Source organism: Balaenoptera ricei, chromosome 12 (assembly GCF_028023285.1).
Source record: "Balaenoptera ricei isolate mBalRic1 chromosome 12, mBalRic1.hap2, whole genome shotgun sequence".
In the NCBI taxonomy this organism is placed as follows: domain Eukaryota; kingdom Metazoa; phylum Chordata; class Mammalia; order Artiodactyla; family Balaenopteridae; genus Balaenoptera; species Balaenoptera ricei.
The window spans coordinates 85,594,868-85,611,061 of record NC_082650.1 but is presented as its reverse complement, the minus strand read 5'-3'; the positions used below and the strand labels follow the sequence as shown (position 1 = coordinate 85,611,061).

Here is a 16,194-nt window from a genome sequence, read left to right as displayed (position 1 = left end):
CAGAACAGCCGCCAGGACCAAGCCAGCCATGGGGGCCACCGTCCAGTCCCTTCACGTCCTCCAGACCGATGCTTGATGAGACCCTGACGCCCTTTTTAATAAAACCATTGCTGCTCTGTCCCCGACACTCTCCATCCCCCTTCTCCTGCCTATTTTTATCTGTAGCACAGATTACCAGGCCTCTTGTATATATTTGTTGATGTGATCATTGCCTTGCTTGTATACACACACGTATGTAAGCTCCATGACGGCAGAAAATTTGTTACTCATCAGTGTATACCCAGCACCTAGAACAGTGTGGGACACCTGGTTGGTGCTTAGTAAATATTTGTTGCATGGATGGGTAAATAAATGAACAACTGAATGAACAGATACTCTAACCTGAACCCCTTGCAGCTGATTCTCTTAACTGTTTCTCTCCAGTTTTCAGTATTCCCCCCCATATAGATTTAAAATTTGCCCTCATTTTTCTAGCTATCAACCTCATTATTTTCAATAGAATTTGGAGTTCTACCCTCGTTTATTGCCTCAGGCTGCCTGGGGTTAACATTTTTCACGATTCTAGTTGGCTCACTTGGGTAATACGCCCTGGGAGCTTGCCCCTTCCCCTCAGGCGGGGTGCAGCCAATAGGCACGCAGGGATGAAACATTGCTCTACACGGTGACTTCATACAGGAACTACATCTAAGAAGGAGGCACAGGATACACATAAATAAACACCCAAACTAAGCTAAACAGCCCCCGGAGTGGCCAAAGGTGAAGTCCCTGCCTTGAGTAAGTGTACAGATTCTACAATGACAAGTCCAGTGGGCAACACAGAGACCAGAAAGAGGACAGGTGGAGAGTCCAGAGCCATAGGTGAGAAAATGGGTACATCCACGGGAAGGTTGGTAGGAGCACAAATTGCTACAAGGTTTCTAAACGGCAAGTTAGAGACAGTTGATAAGATCAAAAAGATTCCTCCCCTTTCCCTAGCATTTCAACTTCTAAAAATTTAATCTATAAAAACTCCTGTAACAACTGGAAACATCCCAAATGCTCATCAGCAAAGAGATGGTTTAATTGTGATGCCACGTAACCATACAATGAAACAGTACAATCCCCAAAAAGAATATAGACCTGTTTGTATTGTATTGTAATTGTGTTAAGTGGGATGAGAAAATGCCCTTTCTTATGAGAGCTGTGATTCGCACCACTGTTCTAGATACTAAGGATAACGGTGAGGAATATTCCCCACGTCCCCCTCCTTGTAGAAATTAAATTCAAATTGGGTGAAACAACAACAAACAAACCAATGAAGCTTTACTAGCAGATGGAACAGCGTCATGAAGAACTATAAAGCGTGGCAAGGGGATAAAGAGTGACGAGGGTCAGAAAAAGCCTCTCTGCGGAGGTGATGTTGGAGCAGAGCCCTGAATAAACAAGAAAATCAGAAGGACAGACTGAGGGCAAAGGGCGCCAAAGCAGCGTGCCTGGGGTGTCCAAGCAAATGCAAGGAAGGCAGAGTTGAGGGGAGGGCAGTGACCACGTGGGATGGGGGGAGGGAAGGTCTGGAAAGCAGCCAGGGACCCGATCGTATGCATTTTGGAGCCGTGATAACAGTTTGGATTTTCTTTTAATTTTGATTGATAAACCATCAGAAGATCTTGAGCAAGGGAGTGACATATTCCAGTTTACTCAGCACGGCTGATACATAGAGAATATTCCACATTGAGTCCATAGGATATAACCCATGACATCTTTTATTAGACAACTTACAAAAGCGTTGCATTGACCCAAAATGAGAGGAAAACGTTCAGTTTTCATACAGTTGATTTAGGAATGTTTTTAGGCATCTTCTTCACAGGGGTTTTATGAGGATTGAAAAGGTTATGTGTATACACATATGTATGTATTTTATGTATGTGGTTATGTACATAGGGCATTTTTCATATATTATTCATGGGTATTAAATGATACTATGTGAAAATAAAATGGAAAGAAAACGAGAAATGCGTATAGAATGTGTAGGTAGAAAAAGCATGGCAGGTTGTAAAAGTCTAACAGTTTGTCTAACCTTTCGATATTGCTCGAATCAAATAAATGTTTTAGAATTCCATATCCTTGCTATGAATCGTATACTGGCTAGTGCATTTCAAAGGGACTCAAGAAAGTTGCTCTGAACTTAGAGTTTATCAAGGAAATAATCAGCCGGTATGATTCACAGTGCAAAAAGAGACTCAGCCCAAAACTGCAGTCAGAAGGCTACAGCTGGGTCGAAAGGCCATGCATAGCTGCGAAGCCTGGAATTAAGATAGTACCGTTCTGCCTACATAGGTAACCTCTGTGTCATGTCAGATGAGATCATCTATGTTACGGTGTTGCAAAAATCATTAAATAAAGTGCTACTTTTTTGTGTGTGTGAGGATTGCAGATACCTGGCAGTACCAACACAGCGGTATTTTTCACGCTGAGTTCCAAGTGCCTCTTCTCCTTTAAAGGACATGGTTCATCCATTTAGGTTTGTCCCTATGCAGTTGGAGCATCCCAGATTAGGAGAAACCTGTTAGGTTGCACAGAACAGTTCAGTGCGAAATCCAGTTTTTCACTGAAGTTGACAACTTCAGCAGCAGTAATAGAAGGAGTGCATTTTGGCTCATTGGGATACAGGCAGCTGGTCTACCTTCCGCTGCTACCCCCTTGGCCAAAGCATCCTTTGGCAAAGAGATTTAATTAATCAGAGTGTTCTCTTAGACACTACTTTTCTGCGTAGATTTTTAATTATATGCATAATTAACTATCGTACTTGCAGAATCAATCGATATTCAGGGGGAATCGTCTGAAACAAACTTAGAGTTTCTTTCACTCTCTCCTGTCAGAGTCAGGCCACAAGAAGTTAAAAAGCACCATCCAGAGAAGCACAGAGACGGGAATGGCAGCCGAGATGAGAAAGATGGTGAGACAGCCGAGCCGGGAGTCTACGGATGGCAGCATCAACAGTTACAGCTCCGAGGGAAAGTAAGTGGCCTCTGCACATCCGCGTGGCCCGGGGCCAAGGGTCCTGTAGTCACAGGGCAGATAACAAGGTCCCCAGGGTGATCCTGCAGCTTCTTTATACAGCCAGGAGGTCAACCATCCACTTGAAAACAGCCTGACCTCTCTGGATACACACACATGGACACACCTCTGCACCTGGTCACACAGACGTTTCAAAGGGATGAAGAAATTGACGGGTGAACGTGAATAAACTGACTTCTATCATCCAGAAAATCTCAGAATAGTCCATGACCAGATGCTTATTGTAGAAATGCCACATTTAATGGATTCTTTCTTATGGTAAATTCATTGTCTGGCCCAGTTACCAAAATCTGAATTAAAACTTAGAAGTGTGGAACTAAGTGCCCGTATTCCTACTTTTCTCCAAACTATTTTGGGCTCTAAGTTGTTGTAAGGCTAACGTTCTCATAATAACAACTTAAAATTTCTTGTTTTTAAAACATCACGAACTCATTTTTACCTTAGGAAAAAGAGCCCAGGAGCTATCTGCTTCATTGTTTTTCTGATTAAAGAATTTTAGTTAATCCTGAAATTAATTAATTTTGAAAAAATACAACCAGATTTTTGTTTTGGTTACTTGACATGATTTTTACCATTTCATATAGATCTTGCACAAAACCTGCATTTTCCTATGCTTGAGAATTTTTCTGGTAAAATTGAACTTTTACTAAGGTGATAGATAACAAGTAATTAGTATCCTACAGTGGGTTACTTGGGGATTGACCATGTACAAGTTTTCCGTAATTATTTATTACCATTCAAATATCTTTTACCAATCTAATATTAACAATTTATTTTATTTTCCTGGCATTTTTCTATTCTGTTCAGAAAATGAAGTAAATTCTGCCAAGTTAATGTTCATGATATGCTTTCCCATTCCTAAAACTAGTGAATCCCTTTATTTGCTCCAATGAGTGATATACATACTCCCAGCAAGATACAGCCAAGAACAAAAATCAGCAGGCATGATGTTATGTAGTTAAACTTGCTGACAAAATACCAATATTTGCTGAAGTATTATGAAGCAATCTGCAAATAGAAAACTAGAGACACTATTTTCGGATATAAAAATTAACAAATCTAGATTGGGATTGACATATACACACTACTGTATATGGAATAGATAACTAATAACGACCTACTGTATAGCACAGGGAACTCTACTCAATATTCTGTAATGGCCTATATGGGAAAAGAATCTTAAAAAGAGTGGATATATGTATATGTATAACTGATTCACTTTGCTGTACACCTGAAACTAACACAACATTGTAAATCACCTCTACTCCAATAAAAATTTTTAAAATAGTAAAAATTAACAAGCCTAATAATATTTACCTCCACCATGAATAAGCCACTTAACCTCTCATAGATTTATTTTATAGTCCCTGGATGGGATAATAATTAATACCCTATCTAATTCCTTTGATTCTGAAGAAATAATATGTGTGAAAGCACACTGGAAACAATCAATCCTTATAGAAACCTGTTTATTCCAAAATATACTTACTGAAGTCCAACTGTGTAACAAGCCTGGTTCTTGTTACCCAGGAGATGTCAGTAAACAAGAGCGCAGTCACTGCTCTGGGAGAGCCTGTAGCCCGGGGCTTCAGGCAGTCCTGGTGTGGTGAGAAATAGACGTACGTTAACCAATTCATTTCCATTTGAATTAAATAAAAATCTCAGGTAATATGAAATTTTAATTCTTTCAGAAATGAAGAAATTAAACATTTTGATTTGTAAATAAGAACTTGTACTATACTATAATATATATTCAAGAAATTATTAACCATTTCTTAACATTTAGCGTTAATGTTACTTAATACTGATGAACAATTATTTATGTATTAGTTCATGACATAAAATTTTGCACCTTGTATCTTACGTCAGTGATACATTTATGTAGGGATTTGTATTTGTAAAGTGTGCAGAAAACTTACTACATTGAAAACTATAACTGAGCCCTCCTGAATAGAACATCAGGTCTTTTTTTAAACTTTTTATTTTTTATTGGAGTATAGTTGATTAACAATGTTGTGTTAGTTTCAGGTGAACTTATGGTTACCAGGAGGGAAGCCCGGGAGGGATAACTGGAAGTTTGGGATTGACATGTACACATTGCTATATTTAAAATGGATAACCAACAAGGACCTACTGTGTAGCACAGGGAACTCTGCTCAATATTATGTAACAACATCAGGTCTTAAATTGATCGTTTAGACCTTTTCGCCATCAGTGCTGAGCTTCATGGGCTTGGTTCAGAGGAAATGCAAAGAATCAGTAAGTAAACCGATTGCCTAAGTACTGTTTGATTCATGATCAGAACTCGTCATCTAATGGAAACTAATGAAAAGAATTCTAGAAGATCTAATGTCTTGATTATTGTCCTTTTGCTAATAGCTTAATATTTCCTGGAGTGAGACTAGGAGCGGATAGTCAATTCAGTGATTTTCTCGACGGACTGGGACCAGCCCAGCTTGTTGGCCGCCAAACCCTCGCCACCCCTGCAATGGGTAAGAATAATTTTTTTCTGTAGGAAAACTGATGTTTCATGGTTGATAAGATCATTTAAAGTAGCATAATAAAAAAATAATAATAAAAAATAAAGTAACATAATAGTAATACAAGCGAGACGCAAGATTTTAGCTCAGGTGTTGCTGGTTTCAAATGACTATTCTAATTTCTAATGCATTTTTCTAACTTGAGATATGCAAAATGACTAAAGTTAGTCATTAATCTCTGAATTAGCAAAATTCTGTTAAGATAGAGAGTCTACAGTAAATCCAAATGTAGGAGAAGGGTAGAATTTTATAGCACGGAAAAAACGATGGATTATTCAATAAAGGAGATTGGCGTAAGTGTCTAGCTATGCAAAAAAATATTAATGAAATTACCTCCCTACTTCAGAACTTAAAAAAATAATGTTTTGGGGGCTTCCCTGGTTGTGCAGTGGTTGAGAATCTGCCTGCCAGTGCAGGGGACACAGGTTCAAGCCCTGGTCTGAGAAGATTCCACATGTCGCGGAGCAACTAAGCCCGTGCACCATAACTACTGAGCCTGTGCTCTAGAGGCAGCAAGCCACAACTACTGAAGCCCGCGCGCCTAGAGCCCGTGCTCTGCAACAAGAGAAGCCACAACAATGAGAAGCCAGCGCACCACAACAAGGAGTAGCCCCTGCTCGCCACAACTAGAGAAAGCCCGCGTGCAGCAATGAAGACCCAACGCAGCCGAAAACAAATTAATTAATTAATTAATTTTTAAAAAATTGGATTCAATTGTAAAGGAGAAACGGGGTGGAGAAAGACACTGGAAAATATTGAAAATCACTTAAGTTAATGTTTCTATACTCTTGGAGTGGGAAAGAACTTCCAGGCCAAAGCCAGATAAACTTCTACTAGCAAAATATGCCATATATAAAGTTTAAAAAGAGGATAAATGGAGAAAATTATATGCAACATGTGAAATAGATGTTTCCTGAAGGACATGAGATTCCAGCTTGAAAGAACCCATAGAGTAGTCAGCAAAATGCATGAGAAAATAGGTCAACACAAAGACATCATCGCGAGATTTTACAGCACCAGAGGTTGATAGAATACCCCACAAGTTTCCTAAGAGGAAAAATTATTTTATGCGGACTATCAAAAATCTGCTTCTCATTGGACTCTTCAATAATAATACTGGAATCCAGAAGATGAGCATTGCCTTCGAAATTCTGAGTAACAATTGATTTCCGGGCTTCCCTGGTGGCGCAGTGGTTGAGAATCTGCCTGCCAATGCAGGGGACACGGGTTCGAGCCCTGGTCTGGGAAGGTCCCACATGCCGCGGAGCGGCTAGGCCCGTGAGCCACAATTGCTGAGCCTGCGCGTCTGGAGCCTGTGCTCCGCAACAAGAGAGGCCGCGATAGTGAGAGGCCTGCGCACCGCGATGAAGAGTGGTCCCCACTTGCCACAACTGGAGAAAGCCCTCGCACAGAAACGAAGACCCAACACAGCCATAAATAAATAAAAAATAAATAAAAAAAAAAAATTGATTTCCAACGAAGACTAAAATAGCCAGTCAAATCATCAAGTAAGTATGAGGCTAGAATAAATACATATTCAGATGGGAATGGTCTCAAAACATTTTCCTTATACCCAACATTGCTTGGAAAGCTATTGGAGGATATACTTCAACAAAATGAACTAAGTGAATGAAAAAATTTTGAACTACAAAAGAGGAATATGACATCCAGTAAATAAATGCTTCCACACAAGAGAGAAATGGGTGGGATACCCAGGATGGTAGTGAAGGAAAATGTAATGAAACAGCTGCAACGGGCTTTATAAGCAACCTGTCCAAGCTGTATCAATAGCATGTCAGATTCGTAAGACAAAATCTATAGAATACCTAATGTGCTTGATTTTATGGAAGAGATAAACAACCAGGAGAGAGTAAGGGGTTGAATCAGTGATACATCCATAAAAATGTCAGCAAGGGCTTTTTAAAAGACACTTAGTGGGTGTAGGGAAAAAGAAGAGTGTCCAAGAAATGAGAAGTAATCGTGGTACTCCAGTTCACTCGGCTACAAATAATGTTGCCTAATCATAATATAAATATGAATATTGGGAGAAGAGGATGACAGAAAATGTCAAGTATATGGTGGGGGTAGGAAACAGTGAGAGAGAGCAAAATTGGGGGTCAATAATGATATCTAAAACTGAAGAAAAAAAGGAAAATATATGTATGGTATTTAGAGATAGGGATGCAAATGCCAAAAAGTAAAAAATAAATCAGTTAAAATACTGAGAATTTTGAAAACACTGACCTTTGGAAGGCAAGAGGTTGAGAGAAAGGCCGGGAATATTTTATACTAATAACAAGTCTTAGAGAACAGTTTGACTCTTTAAACTATGTGTGTATGTGATTAAAACAAAAGCAAAAACCCAAGAGTCCAGGAGCTAAGGTCTGAAACAGAATTATTATAAACAATAAACGATAAACTAATAAACAATCCAGAACCACAACATTGATCAATGGACCAGGCAAGTAAAAGGAATTCACAACTGAGAAAGTAGAGATGATTCAACCAACTAAAAATAACTTAGAAATAATTATATTTAATATTTTCAGGGATAAAGTATCGTATCATTCAGAAAAAGTTGAGCATCTTATAAAAATAGGTAAAGGACATGAACAGGCAATACAAAAGAAGGAATAAAAACTGAAAATATTTAGAAATATGTTCAACCTCCCTAATAATCAAAGAAATGCTAATTATAACTTTTTGACTGTCAGATTGGCAAAAAGTAGGCATGTTGCTCATAACAGTATTAGTGGGCTGTGGGAAATGGGAAAGACAGATTCTTCTGGTCACAGTACAAACTGGCACAACCTTTCTGAAGGATGTTGGCAATACACATGGCATTTTTAAATGTCCGTTCAATTAGACCTAACAATTGAAAATCTGGGAATTTATGCTCAAGAAATAATTGACCAAGGGTGCAAAAATTCCTTATAAAGGTGTTCATTCTAATGCTGTTTATGATGACAGCAATGTAGATAACCTATATTTCCATCCAGAGGGATCTGGTTAAATAGGTAATGACATGCCCAGTCAGTGGTTCATACAGTCAATAAATTGAGGATGTATGGTCATGATGGATAGATAGATAGATAGATACACATATAGTTAGAGAGATAGAGATGGATAGATTGATACATAGATATAAATAGTGATAGAGAGATAAGGAAAGAAGGAAGGAAAGAAGGAAAGGAGGGAGGGATGGAGGAAGGAAGGAAGGAAGGAAGGAAAGGAGGGAAGGAGGGAGGGAGGAAGGAAGGAAGGAAGGGAGGTAGGGAGGGAGGAAGGAAAGAAAGAAGGGAGGGAGGGAGGGAGGAAGGAAGGAAAGAAGGGAGGGAGGGAGGGAGGAAGGAAGGAAAGAAGGGAGGGAGGGAGGGAGGAAGGAAGGAAAGAAGGGAGGAAAGGAAGGGAAGAAGGAGAAGAGAATGAATGAACTTGTGAAATTGCTAGGATATTTACCAAAACATTAATGGAGGTTTTCTCTAGATAATGGAAACACAGATAATTGTACTTTTTATTAAGAAGTATTATATAATAGATGACATAAAGGATAAGAAATCTTATTAGAGTACAAGAATCACTTAAATACTTCAGTATTGTTGCAGTTAAGTAATTTATATACTAGTATGAGACTCTCATAAGTTAGATTAGCACCAGAAAAATGAAGAGAAACATTTCAAAACCTGATTTGGAGGTAGGGAAAGAAAATGGGGTAGGGGAGCTCAAAATGTTAGTTATTTATGAAGATCATGAAGATCATAATTTGGGGTCTCTTATGGACCTCTATTTTTTTAACTGCATATGACTGCAAAGAAGCTGAAACATTTTGCTTCCACAGGTGATATACAGATTGGAATGGAGGATAAAAAGGGCCAATTAGAAGTTGAAGTGATTAGAGCACGAAGCCTCACTCAAAAGCCTGGTTCCAAATCCACGCCTGGTAAGGAGCGGTGTTACTGTTTGGACAAGAGAGTCTTACATGGGCAAAAACTCAAAACATTTGCTGCATTTGAATTTCACGTGCTCTATTTTGCATTATCTGATTGATTAACAAGGCAGCTTTTCTAGTTCTTTGATTGTGGATCAAAGAAAAGCGGATCATAAAAGTGGATCTGGGTTTTCCGTGCACAATTATTCTGTCAGGAAGTATTAGGAAGACTTTTGTTGTATTAAGATAAAGTTTAGTTATGATGGCTTCTTAGCTGTGTCAGTTATTTATTTTTCTGCCCATTTATAAACGCGGGATGAAAATTCTGTTCTAATCACAAAAAGGATGCGCTTTTAGATATAAAATGTGCTTTAAGATATAAACCTGTTTTGTATTGCCAGCCATAAACCAAGTCAGTCAGAATCTTATGATAACTTTGCACGCATTTACTTCAAAAGAGGAAAATGGCGTTAGTGGTAACATATGGGTTTTAAGGGATAGAATTTATGGAGCACTGAAAATTTTAAATGGTTTAACTAATCAATGGGAAATGTTTAACAAGCATCTCTATTTGTCTAAGGAAGCATTCTCTAATAAAAACAATTTAACTTGAAGGATTAACTTCTTATCTGTTAATGTTACCTTTGTTCAGCTCCATACGTCAAAGTGTATCTTTTGGAGAACGGGGCCTGCATAGCCAAAAAGAAGACAAGAATTGCACGAAAGACCCTTGACCCCTTGTATCAACAGTCCCTGGTTTTTGACGAAAGTCCACAGGGTAAAGTCCTTCAGGTCAGTAATAGCTGGTTTGACTTTTTACACTGTAACAGGCCCGTTATCCATATCAACATTGAAGAGGTGGTCCAACAGGAAGAGAATAAAGTCCAAATTGTTCATTTACAATATACGTAATATATAGTATCAAAATATCTTTTGGTTCTAATGGAAAACAAGATTTTAATTTTCACTCTCATTTTCTTCCTTCTCTCCATCCTCTCCTTTTACTTCTGCTCTATTTCCCACCCATTTCCTCTCCTAGATAGATAGATAAATAGATGATAGATGGATAGATAATTGATAGATAGATAGATAATCAGGGCAACCAATGCTAATACTAGTTTATTGAGCCAGACATGGGATTCAAAGAGGAAGAAAGGAAAGGACCAGCAAACATTCAGGACGGGTTGAATGTCAGGTGCATTGTTAAGTGCTTCCTTTTCTAAATGTTTTGACCACGATTATTCCCATTTTAAAGATTATGTCTGAGGATCACAGGGATTAAATAATTTGGCAAGGTTACTCAGTAAACTGAAAAGGCAAGATTCACCATCCCTGCCTGTGTAAAGCAGTTGAGTGAATTCATTTGGGAACCTCCACTGGGGATTAAAGGGTTGGAAACAGAACCTGGTGCAAGTGTAATGGAAATCTTACCTGACACCAAAAGGAGACAGAAGGTGGTAATTGTCAGTGAGCTCACTGACTTATTAACGTTCTGATCAAGTCAAAACTGTCAGGCAAGTCCTCAAGGGCACCAGCTTACAATTATTGTTCAACTTGCCCCTTCACTAACAAGTCTATAATATAAAAGAAATTTAATGAATATTCTCATCCTTTGTACATACTGCACCATCCACGCACGCCATGGTACAGGGAGTTGGGTTGTTTCGTCCTCCTAGCTTGCACACATTTTCATTTGTATATCTCTGTGGCCCTGCACTTTGCTTACTAGATCGTAGTTGCTAAAGACGGTTTTGAATTTATGTATACATAAACGTGTGTATTTATTTTTAACATGGTTTATGTAGACAATACCCTCATTGACTAGGGAAACGTGATTTGCGTTCCCTCACATCTAAAAATCCTGGTGAAGTGTCTCTCGGAGTACCTGAAGGATAGTACCTTTTTATTATTATACCTCCTTGGTCTTAGTTATATTCATTTCCCCCGCTTCCCTCACTGGCTCACTTTTACAGAATAGTGTGCTTTCAACTGTTCACACATGAAGGAGAGGAGCTCAGGCTTTACTGCAGTTGTCTGTCTCTGCAGGTGATTGTCTGGGGAGACTACGGCAGGATGGACCACAAATGCTTTATGGGCGTGGCCCAGATCTTGTTGGAGGAACTGGATCTTTCCAGCATGGTCATCGGCTGGTACAAGCTGTTCCCCCCGTCATCACTGGTTGAACCCACGCTCACCCCCCTGACCCGCCGGGCTTCCCAGTCATCTCTGGAAAGTTCCACCGGGCCCCCCTGCATCCGGTCCTAATGAACTCACACCAGTAAGACTCTACCTTCAGGATAATAATCTGAACCAGATATTTCACGATCGAAAGAATGGTTGGAGACAGACAATCAACTTGTGTTTTGCCGGTAGTCGTGTGTCAATAATATGTCCCTATCGTTGTTTAAAACCTGGCTTCACATGACAGAACAAGGCAGTTGTCAAATACAGGAAGTTAATGTGCTAGTGAGAATCACTGATGCTTCTGACAAATGAGAGAGGGGAAACTACAAATTCACACACACACATACACACACACACACACACACACACACACACACACATCCCAAATTGAACTGGAAACTCTCACTCTGTGAAAAGCTGTATTTTACCTGTTTTTTGCACAAACCGCAAGCAGTGTTATTTCCCTGGGGTTGACAAGTTTTGTTTCTTTGTGTGTTGTTGTTTGTTGATTTCGGTTTCTTGATTTGTTTTGTTTCGGTTTGGTTTTCACTGTATTTGTTATTTCCACTCGTTTTTGGCTGTGGCATGACAGACAGGCCTCGTGATATTTACAGAGACCCTTCCTTTCTTTTTCCAAAAGCACCAAAAAAAAAAGGGCTGAAGCAGTCTCTGTAGCATCTCCGCAGAGTGTGTACAACAAGACAAGATGAGGCCAATGCAGGGTTTCACTGGCTTTCGCTTTATAATCCTTCCACGTCTTTTGTGTCTTATGATCTTACCCAGAAAACAAAAAGTTATCTTCCAAAAACAAATAACCACAGAATCACTTTTTTTGAGTGAAGCGCATATCTGTTTGCATTCTAAAACATTAATTTATGTTTTCCACTGTTTTGCATGGAATACTTTTACAGAACCGAGTCTGCAGCTAGTGCTGGGAACTAAACTGACAGCATCATGGTACCTTGGAAACACTCCTGGTAATGCCTTTTCCTTCCTGACATCCAAAAAAAAAAAAAAAAAAAGCAAAACAAGTATACGCTCATGTGTACAAACCATATGTTTGACTTCCCAAAATGGTGACTAGAAATGGATTTGAGCCTCAGACACTTTAAGCAATGTCCCGGTTCCTCAGCCATGTCTCCGTGTAGACACACCACCTGTTCTGGAAAGAGCAAGGTGTGGGCTGTTAATATTCCACTGGAAATTCCAGTCAAAATATTCTGCACTAAACTAATGTTTTTTTATCCAATTTTAATTTACATTTCTTTGAGACTGATGCAAGCACAAAGCTTGATTTTTTTTAATGCAGAGTATCTTACTTCTGGGAGGCGGGAAATGAAACAAAGTCCAATTTCAATTTGCATTTTCTTCATCTGAGTTTTTCTCGGCCTTGAATTCCCTTGTGACCTTCTGTATATGTGCTACCAACTGCAGGCTCTGCAGGTGCATTGAGATCTTCTCCCTCCTTTTATGGGTCCCTCCACTTTTGTGATTTCACAGATAGAGCAGCATGACTTGGAACTGTTCAAAGCTGCATGCACGTTTTGTAAAAAAAAAGAAAAAAGAAAAAGAAAATAAAGAAAGAGAAAGCAAAGAAAAGAAACAAAAGGTTATTTAATAATGTATGTTAGTTCCACATAGGCCAGCTTGTATGTTGCATGTACTTGTACAGTTTGCTTGTTAATTACTCTACTGAAATAACCAAGAAATCTAAGCCATCCATTTTTGGTTATAGACATTTTGCAGGTTTCAAGCCAGACTCAGTCTGTGAGTCGGGGGTGAAATGTCTATAGATGGACTTTATTTTTTACCCTCTGGAAAACGTGATGTAGTATGGACCAAATTCCTTCTAATAAATATTTTGGTGTAGATTCCTCCTGTGGGGCTGTAACACATGTAGACACTGTGTACACATAGATTTTAATCCATAGACATACTGCCTGCACCAAGTGAATTATTTATTATTTACACACGCCAGAACGACCTGCCCATCGTTCCCAGGGCACAGATTGACCACTGGTCACCATGCTGAGCAGGAAGGACTGAAGCATTGGTGTACTTCTACTAGATTCCGTTCTGTCTTAGTGGCCAACAATCAACTGATTCTAATTGGGTAGTATCTTTCTATTTTGACCACTTGTCTTAACACTCCCCTGTGCTTTTAAATGAACTTCCAACTCATGTATGTAAACATGTTTAATAAAATTTACTTTTCATGTCAGTTGACAGCCATCTGTGTTCTGTGTTTTGCCAGATATTCATTGTGGGTTCTATGGGGCAAGATGGGAGCCAGATCACAGGAAGGGAGGTGGGGTTTGTCACCTGCTGGGGGCACTTGACTTGTCACCGCACCATTTGTGTCTTAATCTCTGGCCCAAAGGGTACTTTGCATCACGTACAAGTTTTCACTTTGTCAGCCTAAGTGAGCACATGACTACTATACTTCTGAAAAGTGGCATTATTAAAAACAATAAATCTCAGTAAGAATCAAATGGAAGGTTGTTTTTCTGCTGCTGTTTAAGTGTGCTGTTGTCCAATTGCCGAATCATTTCAAGTACGATGCAACATGTCAAAAATATTAATTCCTGCATCTCTTGTGGAAGTGTCTGGTTTCTCTTTCCGTCGGTTCCTTCTGGACCCCTGACCGATTTGTAGAACTTTGCCTTAGAGTTGGTCAACTTAACCAACCAAGCAATTCATTAAATTGTCTTCAACAGAATCTTAGGGAAAAAAATATATCTTCAAAGATAATAGATGAGTCTCCAAAAGTAGTATGTTAAAGAAAAATTATTGGCTTTCTTAATTTAATTTCATGATATTTTCTTTCCTTCCCCCAAAATGTGTTCATATATGATGCTAAACCTGGCCTCTGTATACCTACACCTAATTAAATCTCAGAGACAGAATTTTGAGTGAAAGAGGAAAGAATAGCTTTATTGCTTTGCCAGGCAAAGGGGGCCACAGTGTGCTAATGCCCTCAAAACTGTGTGTCCTGCCCTGGAGTGGGTAGTGAGTGGTCAAGGAGCAGGGCGTGATCAGCTCATGAACATTCTTTTGATTGGTTGGTGGTGAGGTAATCGGGAGTCGGCATCATTAACCTTCTGGTTCCAACTGGTCTGGGGACTACGTGCTTATGGGCAGCATGCTGTTAACTTCTCCCATCTGTTGGGGGTTTTTGTATCTGCAAAACAGCCCAAAGACATTGTTATGTGTATCCCTTGAGGGGAACCAGGACCCTGCCCCGAGGTTGCACTATTGTTTCCTGACTACTCCTCCCGTGTCTCTGCATCCCCTCTCTTCCCTGATTAGCAACGGTTTGAACCTGCCCGTTGGAACTCAGGGAAGGTTCTGGAGGCTGAATGAAGCCTATTTCCTGTAATCAAGAAATGGGGGACACAGGAAGCCTTGTGTGCCCGGAAAGGCTTTTGTGCCTAGGGTCCTGCGCGGTTTCATATATTTCATCACCATCATCCTCACAACACTTGGTGATCACTGATTTCATGTTGCATTGCTGTAAAATAACTGTTGTGATCTAGTCGCCACATTCTAGGAGACCTTAAATTTTTATAGACCACACGGGCTTTAGCTTTGTAAAGCAGAGTAAACACAACTAAATCGAAATCAAATTTGAGACAATCAGTTGTTTAAAGTTTTTTAAACAGTTGACTGAATTTTACCCTATCAAGTCAGCCATTTGTTTGGTCTAAAAGTCGTGGAATTATCTGTGAGGCTGGGTCAACAGGAGACAAAAACAGATTATCAGTCCATTGTACAACACACTATCAGAGCGGAGCTTTTAACGCACCGGCAGTCAGACGGCACAGGCTGGAGGCCGGCAGGGGCTGCCACCGAAAGAGAAGGTAGCTGAAGGCGGCTCAAGGATTCTTCTGTCTGGACAGGCACAGAAGCAGAAACCGCTCTGCACATCACACAGGTTTGCACGGCGTTATGATTTCAGGGCCTGCATGACAGAGAGGAAGTAACCGGAAGGACAGTCATTTTGCTAAATCCTCAGGGTTTCTCGCCGACTCTGACAACTTAATTTCTGGAAATCCCAGCCCGAGATATGTGATCTGATTTTACTTAACCAACAGTATTAAGGACTTCGTTGTGTACTAGACATTAAGTAAGTACTTGGGATATAAAAATAAAAACAAAAAACAAAATGGACCCTGTCTTAAAGGACCCCCCTGTCTACTAAGAGTGATCATTACCTAAAGAAATAATTACAATGACATATATTTGATTTGCATACAACGGGCTACGGGATTCCAGTTAATTCTCACAATAGCCCTATGAGGTAAGTATTCTTATGACCCCTGTGTCACATAAAGGATCTGCAGCGTGGACCTGTAGCTAAGGTGCAGGTCAAAGTTTGCAGTGCGGGTCTAGTGATGGAGCCGGAATAGGCACCATGGTCTACTGACTCAACACTCGGCATCCTGCCTACGTGCTCACAGCTGAGCTCGACCTTCAAGAGCAGAG

At 39.8% G+C, this 16,194-nt stretch overlaps 1 protein-coding gene across 8 annotated transcripts in view; it reads left to right on the top strand.

Annotated features, from left to right (window-relative positions):
• Nucleotides 1-13,884, top strand: part of RIMS1 (regulating synaptic membrane exocytosis 1) — a 472,918-nt gene extending 459,034 nt beyond the window's left edge. For all 8 annotated transcript variants that reach the window (XM_059941806.1, XM_059941803.1, XM_059941808.1 and 5 more), the window contains 5 exons: nucleotides 2,859-2,997; nucleotides 5,437-5,549; nucleotides 9,436-9,537; nucleotides 10,178-10,317; nucleotides 11,572-13,884. In XM_059941806.1, the coding sequence (XP_059797789.1) occupies nucleotides 2,859-2,997; nucleotides 5,437-5,549; nucleotides 9,436-9,537; nucleotides 10,178-10,317; nucleotides 11,572-11,790 (713 nt within the window). In that variant the 3' untranslated portion in view covers nucleotides 11,791-13,884. The remainder of the gene's footprint in view (nucleotides 1-2,858; nucleotides 2,998-5,436; nucleotides 5,550-9,435; nucleotides 9,538-10,177; nucleotides 10,318-11,571) is intronic.
• Nucleotides 13,885-16,194: the final 2,310 nt, after the last annotated feature.